Here is a 26,195-nt window from a genome sequence, read left to right on the forward strand (position 1 = left end):
TCCTCTGATGGCGTGAGAATGGGCGATGCGACTTGCTAGAAACGTGCGGAGTACAGCGGGGTACACGGTTTCAAGGGGACATAATGTGGACGTGGGGGTGATGGAGATACGCGGGGGTCTTGGGCGGTTTTCTGTGAATTGTACCTATGAGATGGTCTTGTCAGCTACATCTTCGGCGTTCGATGTTTCGGTACGCGAGCCGGGCGATTGGTGGCTGGGCTAGGAATTGGGGTTTGCGGAGTCCCCATCTCTGCAAAATGGGGGTTCGATGAGGCCGTGACTGCTGCTGACTGCTTTTTTTCGTCGGTCATAATGAGATCTACCCCGTTCCCAGGAAGGATCCAAATGTACCAAGGTGAATATTCGTTTCGCACGGTGTATCTTTTGCCTGTAGCCAGATGTTCCTCCAAATCTATAGCTTGCGGGGCATATGGAAGATCCTGGATTATATGCCAGGTTGTGGCATCCTGGCTCAGCACTGATGAATTGTGGACTTGGAATTATCGTTGGGTTGTTCGAGTAGCAGATTCTGAGGCTGGAGAGCACAATTCTTACAGAGGAGAGGGAGTCAAGCAACGGAAAGAGTAGAGCAGTGGGTAAAGTGGGCAATAAGGAGGTCTCCATTGGAGCGAAGCTCCGTCCAGATGCTTCTGGTTTTACAACTATCTACATATTAGGATATCAACTTCTCCGGGCGTAAAGCCTCGGGATGCATCGTGGTAGTCGTTGTAGCCTTTGTTGTAGCACATATCATGCAAAGCTGTATTCATGATCTTTCAAGGTTCTTATTCCCATGGGTTATTACGATACACAGAGTTCAAGATCAACTTAGTAGAAGGTAGCTTATAAGGCACCGCTAATCATAGTTGGGGAGCATCTTGATCACCACGAAGAAACAATCGGCAACAGAACTGCACTGCGAGATGATCACCTTGGCTTGAACTTACATTTGAGATATCTAGTTTCTACCCGTTTTTGTTCTTTCTTTTATCTCTTATTTAGATTGTTTTGGAATTCATTCTTCGTTTTTGCTCTCATTTTCTCGAATTCGCAGGCAAAGAATTACACCTAGCACCAACATTTTGGTGATCAACTCGAGCACGCATACTTATTCAGTCGATTTGAGAAAATAAAAATCTCACATATGAGCCACTGCTTCTGTCATGCGAAGCTAATTATTATTAATATCCGTATATAACCTCGTACGCAAAGAAATTCCCCAAAAAGAGCCACAACCTTGGAGAGAGCTTGCCCGATGCACCAGTATTCAAGTGGTTAAGTTGCATGCGCGAACATCTCTCGACAAGCCAATAGAGACTGACGTCCTGGGTGAGTAACCAGAATTATCCATGGATGCATCAAGAATTTCTTGTCTACTCCAATGGGATTGTTGGGACCCTAAGAACAACACTAAATCCCCCAACCGAGTCAGACTGCTGGTAAAGAATGAGCAACCAAAGACCCCAGAATGGAGTAGTTATCATTTCTCCACTCGGCGGTGCACAAATTGGGAAATAGAGACCACCATTCGTTGACTGAATAGTAATCTCAGCAGCAAAGAACGGTGGAGGTGGAATCTTTTGCATGAACCTATCTGGAAGATCAGCAACCTTCTCACACTGTGCTTTGATACGCTGCCAGTCGGCATGATGGTGCCGATTGAAGTGAGAAGTCCACGCAAGGTCAGTGTTGCTTTCAGCCAGACTTGCGGATAAATCCCAAATGAGGTATTCCGTGCTGACCCACCTGTTCAGGCTGAGTGGTGTGGGGCATGTGTTTAAAGCGTCGCGTTGCACTTCGCAGTTCATAGTTATGAATGGGTTTGCGCGCATTGCGACTGTGGGGACCCTGTAATGTCTGTGGACTGAATCGTCAGAGAATTCCTCGTCGGGATGTTCCATTATGGGTTTGTCGATTTGGAGCGGTTTGGCTACATTTTTTCCTGATTTGTTTGGGAGCATGAGGTCGGAATAGGTCTCGATTTTCTGATATTCGATCGTGTAAGGCTTGGTTTTAGTGGTGTTCATCTTGAAATAGTTTTGGCTTGGTGTTTTGCTTTCGCGGGATTGGAGCCATTTATATACTCAAAGCCAGGTTCAGAGAAACAATGGGTATTCAAAGGGTCATTGTTAGACCCAAGTTTCAAGTGTTGACAGGTTGCTGATAACGCTCATTGTTGATTTCCAAGGTTGATAGCGTCGATTTAAACAACCTTCCAGGGATCCAAGGATGGAAACTTGATGGATCAATGCGGCTCTTTGTCTGGAGCGACTAGCGCGGCGATTTGATTGTTGATGATCACAAAGCCAAAGATGCCCAGGTGGCAACCATGGAACTACACATGGTCTGCTCTGGTGGGTAACGTCCGGAGTCAATTTGGCTGCACAGCTGGGTAGTTGGTGCCTCAAATGCGGAATGTAGTACCTAGGTAAATCTTGCCCAGGTGGCGGGGGTGGGGTTGATCGGAGATGATCTATATTTGTGTCGAAGACCTCTGACTGGGATCAGGACCTAGACCTTTTCAATCGCCAAAGCATAGGTTTCGTTTTAAGACCAAGGGCCAATCTACTAAGATCTCGTTGAACCACGCCCTCTTCACTCGGTGGCTTCAAGCAAAAGAATGGGAGTATCCGTAGGTAGCCAAAGTTGTGTTGGCGTCTACGAGTATGAAACGCAGAGAAGTGAAACGCAAGGCCAGAAAGTGTCAATATCAACAAATCAAGACTCATATTAGACCAACACCTCGTGACTACGAGGTCATTCATCGGTGATCTGCGTCGAGATCTAGACCAGAATCCAGACTCAAGAGGGAAAATGTTGCGGTTCACAGGTAAAGACAACATTGATTTTTGAAATAAATTGTTCATTTTCCATTTCATTCAGACGGACACCAGGTATGGAAGTGGCGCCCCTCGTTAAAACTGGAGTTCATCGACACAATCCCGAATCTGATTCCAGCTATGGTATATGTTTTCCCATCCCATGCTCGCAGGGGACCGAATGTGCTCGATGGTTTTTCGACCTCGCCTTCACCTAGACCCGTGCGCTCAAAACGACAAAACGCCCAAGTAAACCGTTTAGAAACCTGCAAAAGATTAGCGTTGCGATTCAACAAACAATATATATCCAGGCACATACGCAGGGCAGTGAAGAACCAACGGTTCTTGCCGCTGGTGTAACGGTCCTCAAGAGCCTTCTTGATGTTCTTCTTGGCGTCCTCGCGCTGGGAGACCTCCTTGAAAGTGTCGTTGGAGACGGTTCCCTTAAGACCCTCAAGCTCGAGAGTGTAACGGGTGGGCATCAAGTGGTTGTAGTTGACGACCTTGATGAAAGGCTTGATGCGGCTGCGGCGGTCGACGAGCTTCTTGCCCATACCACGGGTCACCTTGAGGGGGTAACGCTCGATACCGGCGACGATGGCGTAGGAGAAGGGGTGCGACTTGGAGCCAGCATCGTTAGGCTGGACAATGACGACCTGTTTCGAGGGAAAAAATGCCTGGTTAGCATTCTGAAATTTTTGCGCATTTCCGGTCCCTCTTCGCTCTCGAATATATTTTTTTTCTTTCCAATGCGTGCGCTTGTCGAAGTCCGTCGCTTGCATATCGTCCATCTCTTTCCGGTTCATGTTCATTGTCGGGGGAGGAGTTTGTCGTACCTTCTTACCGGCGTAACGGCCACGGGTGATGATGGCCACACGGCCGACTTTCATGACTGTAGCATTTAATTAGCACGTAGTTCGTGGGGCATATCGGACGATCGTAACGTACACTTCATTTTGAAGGTCCCGGGGGCGGCGAGGATTGGTGGTTGTCGAGATACGGAACGGTCAAGCTCGAAGTGATCGTTTTTTCGGAGTGAGAGGCAGAGGGTTTCAGGGCACACTCACCATTGTGTGCCGATCTGTGATTGGTTGACTTACCGACAGATGGTGTCTAAACCACTTTGGGACTAGTTGCCCCAGAGAGATGACATAAGCGACTGAAGTGGGGTTCACCGCCTTTGGGCAGTGCTTGGCATTTGGGCAGTTTGGGCTGACTCAGTTTGTTTACGCGGCGATCGTAGTTGCCCCGGTTGCTATGGGCCTAAGGTGATGTGTACGCCATACTACTTTCTCCAGACACACTAGTCGACCTTGTTTTCTTCTTATCAAGCTGATCTCCCGGTGACTTTCATCTCCAAACTTTGGGATTGTCAGCTTTTGCTTTGTTCTTCCAGCGTTTCCTCCCTTGTGTTGATATGCCCTTTGACGACCTTGCTTCTATTCTGACTTAATCCGCATTCTACATTACTTCACCACATTCCCACCCTCCCATATTGTCAATACTTGTCTGAGACACCTTGACAATCCATTCACGAACATCATGCCAGGTCAGGACAGGGACGTTCCCCGTGACCGCGAATTGGTTCGACACTCGATGTCACACTCCGAGTCTAAAGTTCCCATGTAGGTGACCCACTCATAACATTGCGCTCCATGAGTGAATTCAAACAAAAGCTAAAACGCGGTCTGCGCAGGTGGGACAGTTCCGATCCCGAGCGTGCGCCTCCACCGCTACCAATGAATCCTCGTTCAATGAGTCCGTCAATGAGCCCGACGACGAGATCTCATGTTTCTCCCGGCATTCAAGCCGTTGCTGCGAAGTTCACAGAGAAGTCCAGCGACAATGCGCCGAGCTCATACACCACAAATCCAATGCCACCCAAATCCTCTTCTCCGGAAAGGTCGTTGATCAAAGGTCAACATCATAAGCGCATGCAGTCCTTGCAACCTGAAGATACCCGGCAGGATGCGCGCAGCGAGTTCATGACCTACCTTGAAAACCGATCACCGGAGCGACCTCTTCGTGCGACAATCGTCGAAGGTACGAAGCAGCGCGACCCAAGCAAGTCCACCAGTTCGCCGTCGCTTCGGCAAGACGCAGAAAAGGATGTGACATATTCGCTATCAAGCCGTTACCTTTCCAAACCAATATTGGGCGAGAGTACTCCGCCATCTGCGACCATGTTAGCTTTACAAAACATGCAGCTCCCCATGGAGCCCGACCCTCCTTCGCCCTCCAAGCCTCCTAAAATGATCACTGCGCCATTCGAGCCTCGACCAGCGCCCATCCAAAATACAAGCATGGATTCGCTCGCCAGCCAGATCCACAGTCTTACCGACATCGCCAGCAGTTTGCAACGCGAAATGATGAACCTGAGCCGACGCAGCAAAGATAATGCCACCGATCTGGTCAGCCTCAAGGCGGCCACCAACGCCCGTGACGAGGATATTCGCAAGAGTCTCAAAGAGTTGTCTTCCCACCTCACAACTAAATATCTGGATACCGAAACCTCAAGGTTTGATTTCAGTAATCTTTTCAAGGGTGGTGATGGGCCTAACCCCAAGGATCCGGATAGTCCCGTGTCGAAGAGAAGCTACTCGGTCCCCCGTATGCCCAGCCCTAATCCGTTTGCGTTTGACCGCGACTCTTGCGTTTCGCCCGCACCGATCTCCGACGGTTCCGCCGCTCTTGCTTTGCTCGAAAAGGTATTGCGCGAGATGGCAACAAAGGAAGGTGAGGAGAGGCTCTTGGAGCTGGTGGAAGAACTCAAGTCTCGACCTGCCGCCACTGCGTCCGACAAAGAGGCCGACACCAAAGTCACCGCCATGCTCGAGGAAATCCTCAACTTGGTGAAGGAGGACCCCGCCAGCAAAGCCCTTGTTCGGTCATACGGCATGGCAAACAACCTCAGCGCCCCTGAACCGGACGACGAAACCGAGCCCACACGATCTCGCTCAGTAGACCCAGAGACTGTACGTGCACTTGATCTTTCTAAGTCTGACAAGGGAGACATGATTAGCCCCAATTCTGAAGAAGTCTTGGCTGTCCTCACAAGCGTCAAAAACAGCGTGGTCGAGTCTGGCGGAATGACAAATGGTGTTAAAAGTCTGGTGCGTGAATTGCGAGGTGAGGTGCTGGGGATGGGCCGTGAACTTGGCCGCAGACTCGACGATATCGAGACCACCCGCGCCAACGATGAAACGGACGACAAGCCCCGAGCTGCCGGCCCTGAAGAGATCTCTGCCATCGTGAATCGCAGTCTTGACGACCTTAAAGAGCAGCTGGCTGCCACCATTAATGAAAGTCGCCAACAATCATCCGACCTGGCCGAGTTCCGAGCAAACATGAACAGCGCTGCAGTCTATTCTGTGGTGAAGAAAGCTTTGGATGAACTTGAACTGCCACAGCCACAATCAGAGCCCCGAGGGGCTGAGATGGATCGAGATGACATCCTTGAGACTGTCCGGGAAGCCTGGGAGACATACAAGCCTGAGATCGAGTTCAACAACTTCGGCTTGGAGCGTGATGAGATCCTCACCTGCCTCGAAGAGGGACTCAAGTCTTACCAGCCACAGCACGAGGAAGCAGTGACCTACGATCAGGTCCTTGCGGCTGTTGAGGACGGCATGCAGAAGTTCAACCCACCAACCATCGAGGCGCCACCCGGAATCAGCCGTGATGAGATCATCCTGGTTATTCGCGAATGCTTGGACAAGCAAGCGGATTCTGCTCCAAGGTCCCTCGACGAAGAACATGTCGGCCACCTCAACTCTATGCGAGATGAGATTCTCGAGGCAGTGGCCAAGACCATGGCGACTCACCACGAAGGCGCGAAAGTAATCGATGATGAGCACATCAACCACTTATACGGCGTTCGCGATGAGATTATGGACACACTCAACGAGAAACTGGCTGCCACCAATGGAGACAAGTCGGTCGACGAGGAGCATATCACTCACCTCCACTCTGTCCGCGACGAGATCATTGAAGCTGTGACTTCCGCCATGGCCGCTCATGCCGCGACACCCAAGTCTCCAGAGGACGATCCAACCGCTACCCACCTCACCTCGTTGCGCGATGAAATTCTCCAAGCAGTTGCTGGCGCGATGGCCACCAATGATACAGGGTCCAAAGAGTTGAGCGATGAGCATGTCAATCATCTCTACGCAGTTCGTGATGAGATTATGGAAGCCGTGACTGGGACCATGGCGGCACAGAGTACCTCGAAGTCTGTAGATGAGGATCACCTTGCCCATCTCAACTCTATCCGAGACGAAATCCTCGGGGCAGTGGCTGGTTCAGTAGCTCAAAGTACACTGAGCAACGATTCTGGGCTTGGCCGCGATGAGATCGTTAGCGCTGTGTCTGACAGCCTTGAGGCTCACTTCACTGCAGCCAAGGAGATGGATGAACCAAACATCTCTCGGCATGACGTTATGAACGCAGTGAATGAAGCCTTCGATGCCCAGCAAACAGCCCTCAGTGCCAACAGCGGTAATTCGAGTGTCTCGCGGGACGAGATCTTGAATGCGATCGCAGAGGGAATTGAAACCTCAATGCACGCGCATAATTCGGCACTTGTCACCAACGAGCCACAAACCCTCTCCCGTGAAGAAATTCTCGGCGCCATCGTGGACGGCATTGAGCAGTCACGCTCTTCCCCCAGCACCGACGAAAAGCTTTCACGAGATGATGTTCTGAGTGCTATATTGGAGGGCCTTGAACAGTCGCCGAGCCGAACGGAACCAAGCATCTCTAGGGACGAGATCTTGAGTGCTATCGCCGATGGCATTGAGAACTCGCAGAGCAACTCCCGCTCGCTCGCCGTAACTGAGCATGAACATGAGGATGAAAAGCCTCCCATCTCCCGTGAAGAGATTCTCAGTGCAATCGTGGAGGGTATCGAGCATTCCCGTGCCTCGTTGAGCGAAGCGTCTCAGCCAAGCATTTCAAAGGAGGAGATCATGAGTGCTATTGCTGAAGGCATTGAAACTTCACAAACAAGCCAGCAATCCGCTCTGAGCACCAACGTTCAAGAGCCAACCATCTCGCGTGATGAGATTTTGAGTGCCATTTCCGAAGGTATCCAGAACGGAAATTCCGTCGCCCGAGAGATTGAACTCAACCAGGACGACTTGATGGAGGCAATCACGAACGGTTTGAACGAGGCAATTGGAGCTACGAACTTCCAAATTGGCGGAGACGTAACTGAGCGCCTACAAACCCTTGTCGATGACATGAAGGAAGAATTCAAACAGTACTCTTCAGCCAATGGCCGGGATACTGAGCAAGTTCTTGACGCTGTCAAAGATGGTATTGATGTCGTTCGCAAGGAGATTGAAACATACGTCGCTACCACCGCCGACCTTTCGGGCAAGGATGAAGTCATTGACACTGTCAAAGAAGGCTTCCGTTTACTCCATGCCGACATGGAAAAGACCATCACCGATTCAGCCCTCGCCAATGGCTCGCGGGGAGCACCTGACACCCCCGAGCTTCTGGATGCCATGGAAAAGGAGTTTGAGCATTTGCGTGGAACAATTACAACTCTTCTTCTGCGCGAAAGTGCCCCTGGCGACAAGGACGAGATCTTGGATGCCATACGTGAAGTCTCCGAGAACACCAAAACTCCTTCGGGCAATGAAGGTGTGATTGATTCCATCAAGCAGGAGTTTGAGAGTCTGCGGGAGCGCATGGACATGAGCCTTGTTTCTTCTCAGCCCGGTGCTGAGAAGGACGAAATTATCTCGACACTCCGCGAGCACTTTGACAATCTTCGGGAAGAGACTGCGAAGAGAGAGGAGAACAATTCATCCCCGGCCGAGCTCCTTGATGCGGTTACCGGCGGTGTTGACTCAATTCGTGAGGATCTAAAGAAACTTCTCGAGAAGCCGGCTGAGTTCGACAGCACCGAGATTCTTGAGACAATCAAGGATGGCCTTGCAGATTTGAAGCTTGAGATGGAGAGCCTCCGCCAATCCAACAAGGAGGCTGACGAAGCCGGTTCGACTCGTGGAGGCGAACTGATGCTCGCAAACGAAGCACCATCATCAGAGAGTGAGCCACCTACCATTGTCCCTGACATTGATGGCTTGAAAGCTCTCATCACTCAGCTTCACGATAAGGTTGAATCCACACCTCGATCGGTGGAGCCTGATGAGGATGCTTTGAAGCGCTCTCACCTCGACGAAGTTCTCGCTGCTCTTCACACCGTCCATGAGAAGGTCGAGTCAGCCCCCCCGCTCAGCAGAGCCCGACGAGGATACCTTGAAACGATCTCACCTCGAGGATGTTCTTCTTGCACTTTCAAAGGTCCAAGAAAAGGTTGATATCATTGAGTCTACACCACGCTCCGCTGAGCCTGATGAGGACACATTGAAACGCTCCCATCTTGACGATGTGCTCGCCGCTCTCCAAAGTGTGCACGAAAAGGTTGAAATCATTGAATCCACTCCTCGATCGATCGAGCCTGATGAGGATGCTTTGAAGCGCTCCCACCTTGATGAGGTCCTCCTTGCCATCCACGAGCTCCAGCTCGCCGTGGGTGAGATGAGCGCTAAACCCGCCGAAGACGATACTTCTGTCAAGAAGGAAGACACCGAAGCACTGGAGCAGCTGATTCTTAGCACCAAGGCCCAAATCGAGGAGCTAGTCTTCCCCGCGCCTGACAACGTTGCCACTCCCGAGCATATCGGAACGCTCGAAACCATGATTCGAGAAGCCAAAGAATCCATTGCGGAATTCTCCGGTCGCATGGAAGCCGAAGCCCCTACAAAGGCTGAGATCGGCACGCTGGAAGGTCTGATCAAGGATGTCTGGGTTGTCCTTGAGGAGTTGAAAAGCAGTGCCAAGGAAACCGAGCAAGAGGATCCTGCTGAGAAAATCCTTAAATCTGATCTCCAAACCGTTGAAGCTATGATATTTGAGGTCAAGACTCAAGTTGACGAGCTGAAGCTTCCCGACGTTGACACCCTGCCCACCAAAACCGACATCGAAGACCTCTCTGGATTGGTCAATGACTTCCGTGAAAAGATGGAGGCCAACAACGAATTGACCGCCCAAGGATTCGATGCTCGCAAGGTTGAGCATGGTGGCCTTGCTGAAAAGATCGATGAAGCCAAGTTCGTGGTTGGAGAGCTCGGAGATGAGTTGAAGAGTAAGCTTGACGGTAGTACCGAAGGCTTGGCTGAGCTTAAGCAGCTACTCGAAGGCCTCGCTATCACAGCCGAGAGTTTCTCTACCGTTGACAACATCAAGGAAGTTACCGATCTCATCAACCGGGAGTTCGAACGTTCTCGCGGTGAAGAAGATGCAGGCAAAATCGAGAAGGAGGAGCGAGATGCCGCCGCTATGGTCAAGCACGATGAGACACGGGCCGCTATCATCGTGGAGCTTGGCACCAAGATTGATGAAAAGATTTCTGAAGTTCTCGCCAAGTACGAAGACGCACACACCTCTCTCCATTCCAAGTTCACGGAATCCGAAGAGCGGGATGTCACTCACACCGAATCCTTGGCAAGCACTAAGAGTCTCGCTGAAGACATCAGACTTGTCATTGGATCTATGGGCGACAGTGTCAACGAAACCTGCGAACGCCTCAGTGTGGACACGAAAGCCCTCATTGAGCAAGTTGACCAGTCTCGTCAACAGCTAGAGGAGATGCACAACGATGTCAAATCCCACAAGGAGCAGTCTCAGGCCGAGACCGAGAGAGCTGCCGCTACTGCCGCTGCTACCGATCGAGTGGAGAGCAAGCTCCTCGAGTTCCACCCTCAGATCCTGGAATCCGTGCAGGAGATTCTGAACATTGTGAACCAACACTATGATCACTCCCAGAGATCAGCGGAGGATTTCAAGTCTGAACTTTCCGCGTTGCCGGCGAACATTCCTGCAATGTTACCCGCGGTTCCAGCCCAGGAGCCAGAATCAGAGCGTATGCTCGCTATTGAGGATACCCCTCTTAGCACCAAACTCGATGATATCCTGGAACACGCGCGGAATAGCCAGGTGCATGAAATCTTGAACACTCTCCTCGATCACTCAAAGGACACCAAGGTTCACGACACTTTGACTACCCTTGCTGAGAACTCGAAGAACGACCAGATCCACGAAACCCTGAACACATTGGTGGAGAACTCAAAGAATGATCAGGTTCACGAGATCTTGAGCACCCTCCTTGAACACTCTCAGAACACCCAGGTTCATGACTCGTTGAACGACATGGCTGGAAAACATGACCAGATCCATGAAAGCCTGGCTACTCTGCTCGAGAATTCAAAGAATGATCAACTCCATGAGAAGCTTGATCGAGCTCTCGAACAGGGTTCGGGCTCAAATGACCAGATCTACGAGAAGCTCAACGAACTGCTGGATCATGCAACTAGTGGCACTGGTCCCATCCACGAAAAGCTCGACGCCTTGCTCAGCCGTCCCGAGAACCCGCCTGAGTCCGACAACTCCACATCCCAGATGATGAAGTTGGATGAGATGCACAGGGATATCATGGAGAACTCTCGTAAGATGAACGAGATGTTCGCTGCGCAGTCAGTATTGGTTGCCGAAGATACTGAACGAAAACGCCGTGAAGCTGAGGAAGCTGCGATTGCTTTGGAACGCAGAGTCGCGCAGCGTGAGCAAGTGGAAGCCGAGCTTGTTGGCTTACACGAAGAGAAGGATTCCATGCTGAACATGATCCATCGTCTCAACGCTGAGAAGGAGGAAATGATCCGACAAAACAACAGGCTCACCAAGGACCTTTCTGGTCTAGAGACTGCTCTCGAGATCCGTCATGAGGAGATGCGACAGATGGAAGACCGTGCTGATGGCCTAGAGAAGCGTATTCTCGAGGGTGTCCTCGATCATGCACGCACCGTTCTTCTGAGTCGCTCCAACAGTCTCCAAGCTATGAACCTCAAACGAAACCGCAGCACTCGGAGCACCCGCAGTTCCCGCGCGGGTGCTCGCAGCCCCAGCTCGGCCAGTTCAGCCAGTACCGCCAAAGAGTCCAAGGATAACCGCAGCCTCCTTGGCAGCGGGGTTGGAATGGCTCTGAAACGTAGAATTCCGAACTCGCTCCATGCTGGAACCACTGCTGTGCAGCCGAACATCGGAAAAGAGCGCCGTATTCTCAGCCTGAGCCATGTCACTGGCAATCGTGGGGCAGACCGACAGGTCAGCGGCAAATCTGGCATTGCGAACTTGAAGCGCAGTCACTCTGTGAAGTCCAACACCCTTCGCAAGGCCTCATGGGCGGGTCCCACTTCTGTTGCCGACAAGGAAAATGAGCCTTTCCACGAAGAGGATGAGCTTGCGAGCGACACCGAGAGAGATGCTGGCCCCCGGCGACACACTAGCCATGCTGGATCCGACCGACGAACGAGCTATGCAGGAAGTGTCACTCCTTCCGACCGCAAGACAAGCTATGCAGGATCTGAGGCTGGTACCGAGCGCAAATACGCCGAGAGCAATGCTGACTCCGAACGCCGAACAAGCTACACGGGAAGCAACGCTGGCACCGAACGCAGGACCAGCTATGCCGGTACCTGCGTTGATAGTATTGCCGAGAGTGTGGTGACCGACGATTTCGACCCCCGTCGTGTCAGCGGCGTGAGCTCCAAGAATGACCACCACGTGGCGGAAAGTTCCATTGCCGAAGATGATCACGAGGATCGCGAAGATGACATCTCCATCGACGGGTCCGACTCAGGCGACGATGCCCGCACAGCCCAGGGAGATACGGAGCATGCTGGCGCAGAAGAACATGAGAATGACGAGGATCACGAATTATCTCGTCAGATCAGAGAGGCCAACGAGGCCGCCGAAGCTGAAGTCATGAAGCTGTTATCTCCAACTGCTGATAGTGGACTTGGTACAGATGTCGCTGCTTAATCTGGATTTTTTTGTTTTTGGATGGAGTTTGGTTTCCCTTGATGTTTCCCCCTTTCATATACCACTTTGTGTTTTTTTCCTCTTCGTTTTGGCCTGGATGACTTTGGGTTATGACTTTCGTTTGTGATTATGTTTAATGTTTGCTTCTTTGTCTCATGTGATGTAGTTCAGTATAGTTTCTTGTGACCGAGGTCACATACTACCAATCACGCTATTCTGCTCAACTCTTTGGGACGTTTCTTTGTAGTCATTTCTTGTAGTCACGATGAGTCCATAGAATGACCTTTACGTAGCTGATCATGTGACAGTCCCAACAAATGGCGGTTGCCTGAGGCCAAGCCGAGGCCTTCAGCCCATCTTATCACTACCCCATTCTCCCATGGAGCTAACGTTTCTCTCCTAGTCTGGGCTCGTTGGGTTTTTTTTTTCCTGTTTTCAAATTCCCCTCTCCATGGTAGACCGGAAAGGGTACCCCTTCAGCTCCATATAATTCCGACAGTCCCCTGCATCGGGTGATACAAGTAGCTACCCTGGGTACTTGAGGGGACTCCGACCATGTTGGACCCTTTCCCACCGCCACCGGCTTGGCTACGGAGCTTCGTTGAGCCCTATGCCCTCTACTACAACAGCCCGACGCTTCCCGACCACATCCATGAGGTGATCGGAGCCTTCGTTTTCTACCTCGCGATCCATGCGATTGTCTCGCCTTGGCTTTCGCCGATCCTCTTCCCGCAGTCTTACAAGAGCCTCAAGCCAAGAACACGACTGAACTGGGATATCCATGTTGTCTCCCTCGTTCAGAGTGTTGTGATCAATGTGGCCGCTCTGTGGGTTATGTACGTCGACCGCGAGCGCAGCGCCATGTCGTCAGGCGAGCGGGTCTTCGGGTACACCGGTGCCTGCGGTCTCATTCAGGCCCTCGCTGTCGGGTATTTCGTCTACGACCTGATCGTCAGTGTCATCTATGTGCGCATGTTTGGCATCGGAATGCTTTTCCATGCCGTCAGCGCTTTGTGGGTTTTTAGTCTGGGCTCTGTAAGTTGCATTGCCGATCTATCTGATCTATACCGTTATCAAATGATCGCCACTATCTATATTTTCCCCATCCCCAAACATCTTTCTTACCATTACACAGAGACCATTCCTCAACTACTATGCGCCAACTTTCATTCTCTACGAGCTCTCGAGCCCATTCCTCAATATCCACTGGTTCCTCGACAAGGTCAACATGACCGGAAGTCGCGCCCAGTGGTACAACGGAATGGCCCTGCTGGGTACATTCTTCGCTTGCCGTCTTGTTTGGGGAACTTGGCAATCTCTGGTCGTATACTCCGACATGTGGAACGCCCTCCAGCACACCTGGAACGCTGCCGCGTCTCCGCTCTCTGAGCCCGTTAGCGTCAACGCAGCTGTGTTCTACCCAGCCCGTGACGGTAGCATGTGCATCGACGAGACCTGCGCTCGCGCCAATGCCGAAATTACCAAGTACAAAGACTTCACTTCGGCTGGCGTCCCAACGTGGCTAGTCGTCACTTACGTGGGATCGAACATGATCCTCAACTTCTTGAATTACTTCTGGTTCTCCAAGATGGTTGAGACGGTGCTCAAACGCTTCCGTGGACCTGCACAAGGAGCTGACAAAGAGGGCACGGAGAAGACCCAGCTGAAGGACGACATCGTTCATGATGTTGTTCTTGAGGCGGCTTCCCAGTTGGAGCAGGATGAGAGCGCTGTCATGAAGGGTGATCTTTCTGCTTTGCAGGAACAAGTCTCTTCGGCTGTTGACTCTGGTCTTACGGATGAACTCCGCAAACGCAGGGCGGAGCTTGTTGCGAAGGTTCCCTTGCCCGGTGCTTGAGGTACCCCGCAAGTTGGAATACAGGGGTCTATATTGGGACTGGAGCCGGTGGAAACAGCTCTCCCAGGTCTGAAGCTCTTTTTCTAAAGAGCGCAGTTGAACCAATTGCTTACTTAGAGTTTTTTGCATTGCCTGATTGGTGTTCATTCGCAAATCGGACTCATCGAGCCTTGTTGATATTAGACAACCGCCAGGCCTAGCTACGCAAATGTATCCTGGTGTCTAGCTAGGTAGAAGTTATTGTTACATCGAAAACCATAAAAAAAGTTTACTCGCAGAATCGCATTGCTTCATATCAGATTTGAATTCAAGAATTTCAATCCTGCCAGTCATATCCTACACCTGTCCAAACACCACATAAAGCGCCCGATATTAGAGAAAGCAAACAGAAAAAAACAAAGTCACAGTTTTACCTGCTCGATAAACAAGTCCAAGGAGTGCACGCTATCTACCGAGCAGCTGCAGCCTGAGCCTCGGGCTTAGCCAGCATGTACCGCACAGCCTCCTTAGCAACATCAGAGTCCCAAGGGCCATCGACACCACCGTACCGGAACTCAGGCCCACTGCCATCCTCACCGCCACCACGGGTAGCTTCACCCACAATGGTCTCCAAGTCACGGCGCTGAGAGTTGATCCAGCGGCGAACAAAGTTGGCCGGGTCTTTGCTCAGAGCTGTGTAGAATGAGTGACGGGCCCGAGAGTGTGTGAGAGCCTGAACAATAAGGGCAATCTGGTCATCGAAAGACGAGATTTGGCGCAGACCAGCTGTGTAAGCAGGGTTTTGAGTGAGAGCCATCATCTTGGTGCGCAGTGGGTCCTCAACTGCGACTTGGATATCGTAGACGGTTGGGGTTGGACTGTTGTTGAATTCCTCGTCGACACGGATGGTATAGGGGAGCTTGATTGGCTCCATTGGGCTGGTGTGAGGGCCGACACTTTCGGGGATCTGAGGGAAGAACATTTGTTCACGTCCGAAGATCTGAATATGTTAGTAGATGAAAACGAATTGGCATAAAGAGACATACTGAGCGCAAGCGGTGATCGCAGCGCACTTGGCGCTTTTCTTCATCTTCCTGCAACTCCATTGCGCGAATATAGTCCCAGATTCCAAGCACAATTCCGCTTCGAGTTTCCTCTTCGACGTCCAGAACCTCGGCCAGTTCTTTGCTCAGCTTGTATCGCTCTGGGACTTCGTCTCGGACAAGACTGATAGTGACATTCAAGTTTTCCTGTGAAGCCCGGGAGAACTGTAGACTGTCGAATTCAGAGCTTGGTGGCGTGGGTGTGTTGGGGTGGGGGATATTCTTGGTCCAGTTCACAGGCTTGACCTCATCAGGAATTGCCGTGACAGGCTTGTCAAATTCGATATTGATGGCCTTGAAGAAGTGCGAGAAGCGCTGCGGTTGATTCTTTGAATCGGGCTTCTTGGCCTTGTCCGAATCGCCGTCGTGGTCCATCGCATCGTCGTCCTTCTCCTCCTCGTCGGGGACTGTGGGATCTGTTTCATCGTCTAGTAGCCGACCCTCGATGCGCACCTTGTAGCGACCGGAGCCAGGGTTGTTCCCAGATCCTTGCCAAGGCTGGTTCTCGACTGTGTTGGTGATCCAAATGCGCATTGTCCGGTACTTCTTCACTGTCTTGTTGATAGAGTCTTGAATATCAAGTCTCTTCCGAATGACTGCCGCGTCCAATCGCTTTTCCAAATCGCGGAGGTTTTTATATTGCTGAACGCCCTCGCCGATGATCACGTCTTCAATGTTGTCCGGGAGATTCTTATCGGTGGGCTTGCGGCTGCGACGAAGGGCAGCATCGTTAGGGTGGGGCATAGGACGCGGCATGTACTGCTGAGGAATCATCTGCTGCTGGACCGGGGCGTGCATGCCTATATAGATGTAACGTTAGAGGGATGAATTGGGAGGAATTGGGGAGGTCGACGTAAGAGAACGTACCTGGACGACGGGGCGCGGCTGGGGACCGATGCGCGGTCGGGGGCATGGGCCGGAAACCTGGCTGCATTGGGGCTTGCATTGCGAGGGTTATCGGGTGGAGCTGTGGATGGATGGGAAGATGCGAGATGTTGGAGTTGCGAAGTCGCGATTTTGCCGTCACGCTTAACCCTTTTCGGAATGTCGCGAACAATACAAAATGAATGATGAATGAACATACATTTTTACTACAATAGCACTAATTCAAATTCTATGTATCAATAAGATATCACAATAATGATCGTGTAAGTCTCGATTATTTCCTATCAAGTCATAGTCTAACAATAATGGCAACAGATGTCCTTACTCCAGGAGAGATGCCTGGTTAGTATACAGTCCCTCCACCACATTGCCGAGCTTCTCAATTGTGTCTAGTGCGGCATCGTAGGCCTGGTCCCGTTGTGTCTCTTCAAACACAATCAGACATCCGGAGCCCTGGTCCAACACTCCAATGATGACCTTATCCAAGATCATCTGAGAGAGCTTCCGCTCTACCTGCTGTGTATCTAGACCAACCATCTTGGCGATGTGATCCAGCTCAACTCGGCTGAAAGGCTCAATCACCTTAACCAAGTTCTGTTCCAACATGGCGTCGTAAAGACGGCGGAGGTGGTTCCGAATGAACACATCGCTGCCGAGTTCGTACCGGTAGTCCGAGAGAGCCTTTTCATATTCCTCCAGGGATCGGTTGGCGTGTGCTCGTGCCACGGCCTTCATCGCCTCCAGACGTGGACTAGCATACTTCTGTGCTTGTTTCGAGCCAAGCAATTGTGTGACATCATCCACCAGGTTCAACATGATCTTGCAAAGAAGCATGTACTGCAGTGTTGCTGTGGCCAGGTCACCCTCATCGAGCGAGTTGTATCCTTCCAGAGCTTCGATGAAATAGGAGAATGAAGTGGTAAAGTCCTTGTCTTCGGCATGAAGCATACCGCTCTGCATGTCCAGACCGGCCTGGAGGTTTGGCGGTGTGTAGACAGATGCGGCCGAAGTACGAGCCGCAGTGAGAGCAGCGCGCGCCTTGGCCTGGTTGCCCAGAGCGTGGTACACACGCGACTCGAGCAATTGTACCTCCACCAGCATCAGCTTATCGTCCAGGCGCTTCAGCTCACGGAGAAGAGAGTTGATGAGGGTGAGAGCATCGTAGTAGGATTGCTTTTGCATGTAAATCGCGACAAGTCGGGCTTGGAGGGCCTGGCGAAGGAATGATCTCCGCTCGGTGATGGCCCATTCTATGCATGATTGGATGACGCTGCCTTGGAGCTCGAGTGTGTTGGGGATTTCGCTAATAAGATCCAGAAGTTGACGGACTAGAGCGAAAATGATTAGTCGTGTTTCAACAATGTCGTACGTCGCGCAACTTACCCAACTTGGCTGTCTTCGCTTTGGCAAATGACGAGAAGGTGTCACGGCTGGTCTTGATGAGGTCTGCGATCTCTTGGGGCTTCTTTGCATCCCGGTAGGCCTCGCCCAGACCAATCAAAGCATGTTCATAGTCTCGCGAGGAGGCTTCTGTAGATCCGGGGCCCTCAGAGAGGATCTTCTGATAACTGGGTGCGGCTTTCGAGGGATCCTGCTTCACCAGATCTCGGACTTCTTGGATCCGTGGTGAGACCTTGGAGGACATGGCGGGAAGCGGCAGATGATAGGAAAGTGAGATAGGGACTGTAGGAGGAACGGACAAGAGATGATGGTGGTTTGAAGGATAGGTTGATGACCAAGTCGGACGGGGAGCTCGAAGCTGGCGGCAGCTTGTCGTCCCTCACCGCCCGGTTGGCAAATCAAACAGAAAAAAAGTTCCATCGGCGTTTTCTTTTCTTCTCTCCAAAGTTTTCTCAACAACACCATGGTAAGTGATTTTGCTCGAAATTTTTCTTATTGAATAGCTATGCTAATACATTACAGAAAATCAAAGCACTTTCTCGCTCAACGGCGTCGCAGCAGGCCCCAGGGTCTTCTACCGTTCGCCAGGCGCGCAACCTGGACCCGACCCAGCATCCTTTTGAGCGGGCCCGTGAATACACCCGGGCTCTGAATGCGATTAAGATGGAGCGCATGTTTGCCGCACCTTTCCTCGGACAGATGGGCAACGGCCATGTCGACGGTGTTTATTCCATGGCGAAGGACCCCGGCTCTCTGAACCGCTTCGCAAGTGGCAGTGGCGACGGTGTGGTGAAGGTGTGGGATCTCCCTACGCAGGGTGAGGTCTGGGAGACTCAGGGCCACGAGAACATGGTCAAGGGTTTATGTTGGACACCAGAGCGAAAACTTTTGTCATGTGCGAGTGACAAGACGATTAAGTTGTGGGATCCCTACAACTCGTCGAAGGAAGCCCCACCGATGGCGACCTACCTTGGAAACAGTGCTTTCACCAGCGTCTCACATCACCGAACCCTGCCCTCATTTGCCGCCGCATCTGGTGTCATCTCCATCTATGACCTCTCCCGGCCTTCCTCCACACCGTCGCAGACCCTCCACTGGCCCACCAGCGTTGACACTATCACCTCGGTTGCGTTCAACCAGACCGAGACATCAATTCTTGCCTCGACCGCTATTGATCGCTCGGTGATCATGTACGATCTCAGGACCTCTCAGCCTGTGCACAAGACGATTCTCAAGCTGGCGTCCAATGCTATTTCCTGGAACCCCATGGAAGCTTTCAACTTTGCCGTGGCCAATGAGGATCACAATGCTTATATCTTTGATATGAGAAAGATGGATCGTGCTCTGAACGTTCTGAAGGACCATGTGGCCGCTGTGATGGACGTCGACTTCAGCCCTACTGGTGAGGAGCTTGTTACCGCATCTTACGACCGCACAATTCGCATGTGGAACAGGGCAACTGGACACTCGCGTGATATCTACCACACAAAGCGCATGCAGCGTGTCTTCTCGGCAACCTTCACGCCCGACAACAAGTACATTCTATCCGGGTCGGATGATGGAAACGTTCGTCTTTGGCGCTCCACGGCGTCTGACCGCAGTGGCATCAAGAGTGCCCGCCAACGTTCCAAGCTGGAATACGACCAGGCTTTGATCAAACGCTACTCGCACATGCCCCAGATCAAGCGCATCAAGCGCCAGCGTCATGTTCCCAAGCCTATCAAGAAGGCTGGAGAAATCAAGCGCGAGGAGCTCAATGCTATTAAGAGGCGTGAGGAGAATGTGCGCAAGCATACTAAGAAGAGCGAGCTGAAGCCGAGAACCCACGAGCGTGAGAAGATGATTCTGACAAGCGAGCAATAAATAACACATCTGCTCTTTCAAATCACGACCAGGCTCAGTCGCAGATTTGCACCGAAGATTAGTCGAAAGGAAAATATGTTCAATGGAGTGATAACCCCCGCTTCATAACACACGCTTGGTCGGCTCTTCCACGAGCCCTTTATATGCCACGCCAATATATACCCCCAGAACAACCTCAGTCTAACTTTTGGGATGCTTGCCGACTCTGAGTCACTGCAGCATCGATTCCACTCAGATGCCTCGCAACCCGTTGCACTGCAGCGGGTAACACGGCGTACCAATTCACGAGCTTTGCATATGCAGGCAGTCTGATCACTCCACCTCGACCACTATCAATCGCAGCAACCATTTCTCTGGCAACTTGGACTGGTTCCAAGACTGGCGCAAAGAAATTATTTGGTGCCTGAACCCAGTCAAAAAGCGGCGTGGTCATCTGTCCAACCTCCACCAACAATGTCTTTACTGGCGACCCTCGCAACTCCGCTTCTATCGTTCGATGTAGCGCGCTCAGTCCAGCTTTGCTCGCTGCGTAGTCCGACAGTCCTGCCGCGGTCAAATGGCCCAGCACAGAGCTAACGGTCACGAGGGTTCCTCCGTTCTCGGCAGCAATGGTGCCAGGCAGAAACACTTGGAAGAGATGAAACGCCGCGAGGAGATTAGTGCTGATCGTCTTCTCGAATGCGCCAGCCGACAACTCAAGCAGCGGAAGACCGTTGATCCTCGCAGCGGCACAGTTGATAATGATAGTCGGCATTCCCAGCTGGAGGATATTAGCGAATCAGTGATCAATTGAAACAAGCTATCAAAACCAAAACATAATCCTCCAAAACTCCCCGTACACCTCTCCCAAAAATAGAAGTAAATAAACATACCGTCTCTGAAATCTTCTCCTTCGCGCCCTCCAGCGCCCCCCTGTCCCCAACGTCACACGCGATGTATAATACATCGTCACCGAAAACCTCACTCACATCCTCATCAATCTCCTTAATATCCAACACAGCAACCCTGGTCCCGCGCATCGCATAAATCTGAGCGATCAACAATCCCAACCCACTCGCCCCACCCGTAACAAGCACAACCTCCCGATCATCAACCGTACGAGGCGTCCCATGTGCAACGCGCTCATTGATGCCCCGCGCGATGAAAACCACCGTCAAGACGCAGGCGTAGCTCACCGTCGCGATCCACGCGGGATCTGATTGGGGCGTGACATGTGCGCGCAAGCACAAGACCAAAATCCATGCTAAGAATGGGTTGAAGAGGGACTTGGAGAGCACGGTAAGGATAAAGTCGATTGTGAAGCGGGTTGGCTGGGGGGTTGGTTTGGGTTGTTTGGCTGTTGTTTTGATTATTGGGGCTGCTGGTTCTGGCATCGTTTGGGCCTCCTGGGCGTCCACGGATTATTAGGGGGCTGAGTTGGGAACGGGTGAAGGATATGCTCTGTGATCGCAGTTATGCAGAGCAGGGTTGTCTCACTGCAGTGCAGAATTGAGTCGGAGAATTGAAGGCGACGTTTGGTTTTGCGGGGCCGATAAGATACCTGGGCGATCTATTTTGGTCGAAAAGGCTCGAGCTAACCTTGGAACTATGGATGTCTTCTACAAGCCGAGAAGGAATTCATAGAACGGAATTGGTAGTGTCTGGCATTTTATCAGAAAAGAGTCGCAGTCAAAAAAAAGCCCCCCATTAAACCGAGAATTGACCTTTGTTAATTAAACATTCGATAAATAAAAGCTTGTAAGACATATCGATCATAGCCGCTAGCGTTGAATAGATCCCAGTGTTGGTTCTTGGGCCTTGCCTGATCCCCGAATTGAATGACTGAAGGTAGGATAATAATCATCCTCGGCCATGATATCGAGATCCTCCACCGTCATGGGGACAACGAAGCCTTGGCCAGCTTCAGGGTACGCGCGATAGTCCTCCGAGTCGTAGTCGTTCTCATGCTGGGACGCCGCCCGTGAGATAACAGGAGAGTGCGGTGGTGAGTGAGCGTCAGACTCGCCGTCGGTGAGGAATTCGGAATCAGATGATTCAGCATATGAGATGCGAGCAGGCGTGCGCATCGCCGGAGATGCGAGGTGAGTGAGAGGCCCGGTGGATTGAGTGGCTGGCGCCTGGGCCTGGACAACACCGGCGGAGATGGAAGGCTGGTTGGCAGTGCTGCTTGAAAGTGTTTGGATGTTGGGAGGGAAGATTGGGACGAGGGGCCAGTCGTTTGAGATGTTGAGCAGGAGGTCTACCAGCGCGTCATGCGAAAGGGATGATAGGTAGGCTCGGCGTTCATCTCCCGTGTATTTGTTTCCGCTGACTTTTGGAGGAGACATTGTCTTCTTTGGTGCGGGTTGGGGTTTCTTGGGTGGCATTTTGGCTTTGGGCTGACGTGTTTTGTTGGGGGTGCATTTGTTGCAAAACCAGTCCATGTCCATTATCTGGACGACCTCGTTATCGATATTGGGAGTGTGACATTTCTGGTGCCATGGCCTGTCACACCCATCACAAAGCACAATGAAGTTGTTTGAAGGGCTATTTCCTCGATAGCAACCTGTGCACACTATATTTATCGGTCGAATCAAACGTTTCCGTTTGGTGGGTGCCTTTGTCTTCCTTACTGCTTTTGGCTTGATGGTAATTATAGCAGACTCAACGCCAGGGCCAGCGGGTTGAGTGGTGCGACGAGCAGGTCGAGTTCGACTTGATGTCGGTGTTTCCGCGGATGTCATCAAGTTGGCCTCCAATTGGGCTTGGGCTGAGATTTCCCAGTCTGCTGAGGAATGTTCATCCATTTGGACATCTGGCTGGGGCAATTGGGCTTCGGCAGGGCCCTTGGAGTCGATGATATGACTTTCGGGGATGCTCTGAGGGGCCCCTGCGTTGAGATTTGGGGCAGGAAGGTCCATGAATGTCGCTGGAATCTGCATGTTCGAACCTTCCAAGGTTTTTCCAGGGATCATGAGCTTCAATTGGGTGACTACGCTCGCAAGCTGATTCCAACCGAATCCCAATTAATCGTAATGGTCACAAGAGATAAAAAGATGAGACGAGAGACTGCAGAATGAAGGTGGTGATGTCTCTTTTTGGCAGTGTATACTTCTCAATTGAGCAGCAGAAAGGATGAATGATAATCCCTTCTCAAGAAAAGAGGTCTTCCTATTCCAATTTCTTCAATTGCCTGGACCGACGGGAAGGTCGAGGTGAAGCCGCCCAATGGAAAAGACATTTGTATAGAGATCACGTGCACCCGATGCAACCTTAAAATTCCGACAATTCTTCAGGCGACTGAAAGTATAGAAGAAAATCATGATGATTCTTGAGATAATATTATTGCCAATTAAATCTCTCAATGAGTTAGGTATGCAAACTTCATTAGGGAGGCGAGAGGACTAACGTTGGGAAAAGAGCAAAAGGCTTCAATTTTATAGTTTCAATCTAATTGTGGGTATAGTTATCAGGCTACAGTGCACCAAACACATTATTGGGACATCGAAGGAGAGCATGCAATCTACAAGGCTCCAAGATTGGTAAACGGATCGGCATGAAAAATGTTGGGCGGAAAATAGAAGACCTGGAGTTTGACATGAAAATTATCGAAACTTCTATGTATGAGCCTGCAGGCTCAAATTCCCAATTCTTGGGAAGAAAGCAAGTTGTTCGATCACTCCGAACAGCTTTTGACATATTTGGCGTTTAGGGCTTTGGGCTCTCTGAATGTTCACCCTTTTAATGAAACATTTCGGAAAGCCTCAAGACAAGACTCCTTCGTCTTTCAAACGAGCAATGTCGGCTTCACTATAATCCAAAACGCTGCCTAGGATCTCGTCTGTATGTTGACCCAGAGTCGGAGGAGGCGTTCGGACGCCTGGCTTAGCCTCTGAGTATTTGATGGGCGTGTTCACCAACTTGATCGGTCCACATGCAGGGTGGTCAACCTCGGTCACCATATCTCGCGCCAGAACTGTTCGCGTTAGTACTGATTTTATCTGTAAAGTTTCTTCGACTTACCATGCTTGTGGTTCAATGTTCCTTGGATATCGTTAACGGCCGCATATGGCATACCGCTTCCCTCAAAGATATCCAGCCATTGCTGAGTGGTCTTCTGGACGGTGGTGCTTTCAATCATGCCGTCGATCTCCGCTCGGTGTTGTACTCTGTCGCTGTTGGTAACGAAGCGAGCATCTGTCTTCCACTCAGAGAAGCCCAATCGATCACACAGTACACCGAAGAGCCGGTCATTGCCACCACCAAACAGGATATCGCCATCCTGAGTCTTGTAGCTACGGTAAGGCACAATGGATGCTAGAGATCGTTAGCCTGATCACCGAGACAATGGCATGTAAGATCTTGCTTACGGTGTGCAGTGCCCCATCGACCTGAGTCCTTCTGTCCGCTGATCAGTGCTGAGCTAGCCAGGTTGGATAAAGTCGCAACCTGACAGTCACTCAGACAAGCGTCGATATGTTGACCCTTGCCGGTCCGACCGCGAGCAATCAAAGCAGCCATGATAGCGTTCGACGTATATAGCCCAGTAGTCAAGTCGGTGACAGCAACACCGACCTTGACAGGAGCACCATCACGAGCACCGGTGATATGCATCAGTCCCATCTCGGCCTCAACCATGACGTCGTATCCAGCCCGGTTGCTGTATGGGCCTGTCTGGCCATATCCGGTAATACTGGCATAGATCAACTTGGGGTTAATCTTCTTGAGAGTTTCATAGTCCATGCCGTATTTCTTGAGTCCTCCTGGGAGGTAGTTCTCCACTAACACATCGCATTCTTTTGCGAGTTTGTGGAGGATCTCAACGCCTGATTTGTGCTGGAAGGACAGGCCAAGAGACTTCTTGTTTCGGTTGACCTTCAAATATGTCAACATGATATTCTTCTTCTCGAATGGGATCGACGGACTGCTAGGTAATAGGCACTTTCTCCGGGGCCTTTTTTAGTTGCGTCTTCATACTTCGCATATGGAGGGCCCCAAGCCCGAGTATCGTCACCGCGTACAGGGTGTTCAACTTTGATGACATCCGCGCTAATCAAAACGTCAGTATACCATGTCGCATGTTTACTGAAATGGGGAGTGTGTTGGTAAAGAGACATACCCCAAATCGCCCAATATTTGAGTGCAGTATGGCTAGGACCAGTCAGATTGAATTCAGATAGCATCATATCAACAAGCAGGAACTCACACCAGCCAAAACACGTGTCATATCGAGCACTCTAATACCTTCCAAGGGCAGCGTCCCATCGACTGAAGCCGAACTGGAGTAGCTTCGCAGGGGCATGCGCCGCAAGACATTGCTGCCGCTGGCAATGCTCGACCGACGAGCTAATGCTTGAACCCGAAGCGCGAGAGCCATTTTAATATATACAAAGCACAAGAATATGAGACGAAACCCAAGCCCAATTAAGTATGAAGGGCCATTAAATCTGGGGAAATGCGAATCTCCGCCAAAACGCCGACACCGACACCGCTCGGGGCTGGCTATGCCGAGGTTTGTCATGCGGCTATTTCTCCGCAGATCAACAACCACAACTATGTTTACAGGTCTTGTTGAAACGATCGGAAGTGAGATCTTGGTATTCTCCTGCTATTCTGCCAAGTACTGATGCCTCATCACCAGCTGTCACGGCCCTGGAGCCCCTCGACACCTCCGCAAGCGGGGGCGGGGGAACCTCACTGACGATCTCTGACTGTGAGGAGATTCTCACAGACGCCCACCTAGGCGACAGTATCGCCGTGAATGGTATCTTGATCCCTTGAATATTGCTTTTGCTCAATCGCATTGATACTGAGACAAATCAAGGAACCTGTCTCACGGTGACCGCGTTCGACAAGACGTGGTTCAAGGTCGGCTGTGCGCCGGAGACACTGCGACGCACGAATCTAGGCTCTCTGGAGAAGAACTCATACGTCAATCTTGAACGCGCCGTTTCCGCCGATACCCGGATGGGAGGACACTTCGTACAGGGCCATGTCGATACCGTTGCGGAGATCCTGTCTGTCACACCCGATGGAAACTCGAAGGTGTTCCGCCTGCAGCCGCGGGATCGGTCCATCTTGCGCTATGTGGTCGAGAAGGGATATGTCACCCTTGACGGTGCCAGTTTGACTGTGACTAATGTGGTGGACGGAGAGGATGGTTACTGGGAGGTCATGCTTATTGCGTACACGCAAGAGAAGGTTGTCACGGCCTCGAAGAAGCCCGGGGATCTTGTCAATGTTGAGATCGACATTGTGGGCAAGTACGTTGAGAAGAGCGTACAGGGTTACTTCGCTGGTGCTGGGGGAGGCGACTTTGCTATTCTCGAAAAGATGGTGCACCGCATCGTCGATGAAAAGCTCAAGAAATAAATAGATCAAGGTCATGAATTACGAAACCGAACGCAAAACTTACTT

The 26,195-nt window shown here is 51.3% G+C and overlaps 11 protein-coding genes across 11 annotated transcripts; 4 read left to right on the forward strand and 7 right to left on the reverse strand.

Moving 5' to 3' along the window:
* Positions 1-1,373: 1,373 nt before the first annotated feature.
* Positions 1,374-2,027, reverse strand: N7506_001063 (uncharacterized protein; the record flags this gene model as incomplete). The annotated part of the gene is made up of 1 exon (XM_056950359.1): positions 1,374-2,027. One exon carries the CDS (start codon positions 2,025-2,027, stop codon positions 1,374-1,376), a length of 654 nt encoding a protein of 217 aa, XP_056816274.1.
* Positions 2,028-3,077: 1,050 nt separating this feature from the next.
* Positions 3,078-3,774, reverse strand: N7506_001064 (60S ribosomal protein eL27; the record flags this gene model as incomplete). Its single annotated transcript, XM_056950360.1, has 4 exons — positions 3,078-3,085; positions 3,139-3,475; positions 3,656-3,711; positions 3,768-3,774. The coding sequence occupies 4 exons, from the start codon at positions 3,772-3,774 to the stop codon at positions 3,078-3,080; spliced, it is 408 nt and encodes a 135-aa protein (XP_056816275.1).
* Positions 3,775-4,361: 587 nt separating this feature from the next.
* Positions 4,362-12,710, forward strand: N7506_001065 (uncharacterized protein; the record flags this gene model as incomplete). Its single annotated transcript, XM_056950361.1, has 3 exons — positions 4,362-4,444; positions 4,516-9,034; positions 9,183-12,710. The coding sequence occupies 3 exons, from the start codon at positions 4,362-4,364 to the stop codon at positions 12,708-12,710; spliced, it is 8,130 nt and encodes a 2,709-aa protein (XP_056816276.1).
* A 555-nt stretch (positions 12,711-13,265) lies between these two features.
* On the forward strand, positions 13,266-14,568 carry N7506_001066 (TLC domain-containing protein; the record flags this gene model as incomplete). Its single annotated transcript, XM_056950362.1, has 2 exons — positions 13,266-13,745; positions 13,846-14,568. 2 exons carry the CDS (start codon positions 13,266-13,268, stop codon positions 14,566-14,568), a joined length of 1,203 nt encoding a protein of 400 aa, XP_056816277.1.
* A 448-nt stretch (positions 14,569-15,016) lies between these two features.
* Positions 15,017-16,596, reverse strand: N7506_001067 (SWIB/MDM2 domain-containing protein; the record flags this gene model as incomplete). The annotated part of the gene is made up of 3 exons (XM_056950363.1): positions 15,017-15,547; positions 15,594-16,450; positions 16,518-16,596. The coding sequence occupies 3 exons, from the start codon at positions 16,594-16,596 to the stop codon at positions 15,017-15,019; spliced, it is 1,467 nt and encodes a 488-aa protein (XP_056816278.1).
* Positions 16,597-16,856: 260 nt separating this feature from the next.
* On the reverse strand, positions 16,857-18,180 carry N7506_001068 (proteasome regulatory particle lid subunit RPN6; the record flags this gene model as incomplete). The annotated part of the gene is made up of 2 exons (XM_056950364.1): positions 16,857-17,863; positions 17,919-18,180. 2 exons carry the CDS (start codon positions 18,178-18,180, stop codon positions 16,857-16,859), a joined length of 1,269 nt encoding a protein of 422 aa, XP_056816279.1.
* Positions 18,181-18,399: 219 nt separating this feature from the next.
* Positions 18,400-19,799, forward strand: N7506_001069 (rRNA-processing protein SOF1; the record flags this gene model as incomplete). Its single annotated transcript, XM_056950365.1, has 2 exons — positions 18,400-18,402; positions 18,459-19,799. 2 exons carry the CDS (start codon positions 18,400-18,402, stop codon positions 19,797-19,799), a joined length of 1,344 nt encoding a protein of 447 aa, XP_056816280.1.
* Positions 19,800-19,974: 175 nt separating this feature from the next.
* N7506_001070 (Short-chain dehydrogenase/reductase family protein) lies at positions 19,975-21,172 on the reverse strand (the record flags this gene model as incomplete). The annotated part of the gene is made up of 2 exons (XM_056950366.1): positions 19,975-20,559; positions 20,672-21,172. The coding sequence occupies 2 exons, from the start codon at positions 21,170-21,172 to the stop codon at positions 19,975-19,977; spliced, it is 1,086 nt and encodes a 361-aa protein (XP_056816281.1).
* A 387-nt stretch (positions 21,173-21,559) lies between these two features.
* On the reverse strand, positions 21,560-22,720 carry N7506_001071 (phf1/phf2 family PHD finger domain-containing protein; the record flags this gene model as incomplete). Its single annotated transcript, XM_056950367.1, has 1 exon — positions 21,560-22,720. The coding sequence occupies one exon, from the start codon at positions 22,718-22,720 to the stop codon at positions 21,560-21,562; it is 1,161 nt and encodes a 386-aa protein (XP_056816282.1).
* An 822-nt stretch (positions 22,721-23,542) lies between these two features.
* On the reverse strand, positions 23,543-25,155 carry N7506_001072 (CaiB/BaiF CoA transferase family protein; the record flags this gene model as incomplete). The annotated part of the gene is made up of 6 exons (XM_056950368.1): positions 23,543-23,754; positions 23,802-24,095; positions 24,149-24,702; positions 24,756-24,827; positions 24,898-24,929; positions 24,985-25,155. 6 exons carry the CDS (start codon positions 25,153-25,155, stop codon positions 23,543-23,545), a joined length of 1,335 nt encoding a protein of 444 aa, XP_056816283.1.
* Positions 25,156-25,333: 178 nt separating this feature from the next.
* On the forward strand, positions 25,334-26,150 carry N7506_001073 (riboflavin synthase; the record flags this gene model as incomplete). Its single annotated transcript, XM_056950369.1, has 3 exons — positions 25,334-25,364; positions 25,420-25,542; positions 25,603-26,150. 3 exons carry the CDS (start codon positions 25,334-25,336, stop codon positions 26,148-26,150), a joined length of 702 nt encoding a protein of 233 aa, XP_056816284.1.
* Positions 26,151-26,195: the final 45 nt, after the last annotated feature.

Source organism: Penicillium brevicompactum (assembly GCF_028827555.1).
Source record: "Penicillium brevicompactum strain IBT 35665 chromosome Unknown utg000001l_segment0_segment0, whole genome shotgun sequence".
In the NCBI taxonomy this organism is placed as follows: Eukaryota; Fungi; Ascomycota; class Eurotiomycetes; order Eurotiales; family Aspergillaceae; genus Penicillium; species Penicillium brevicompactum.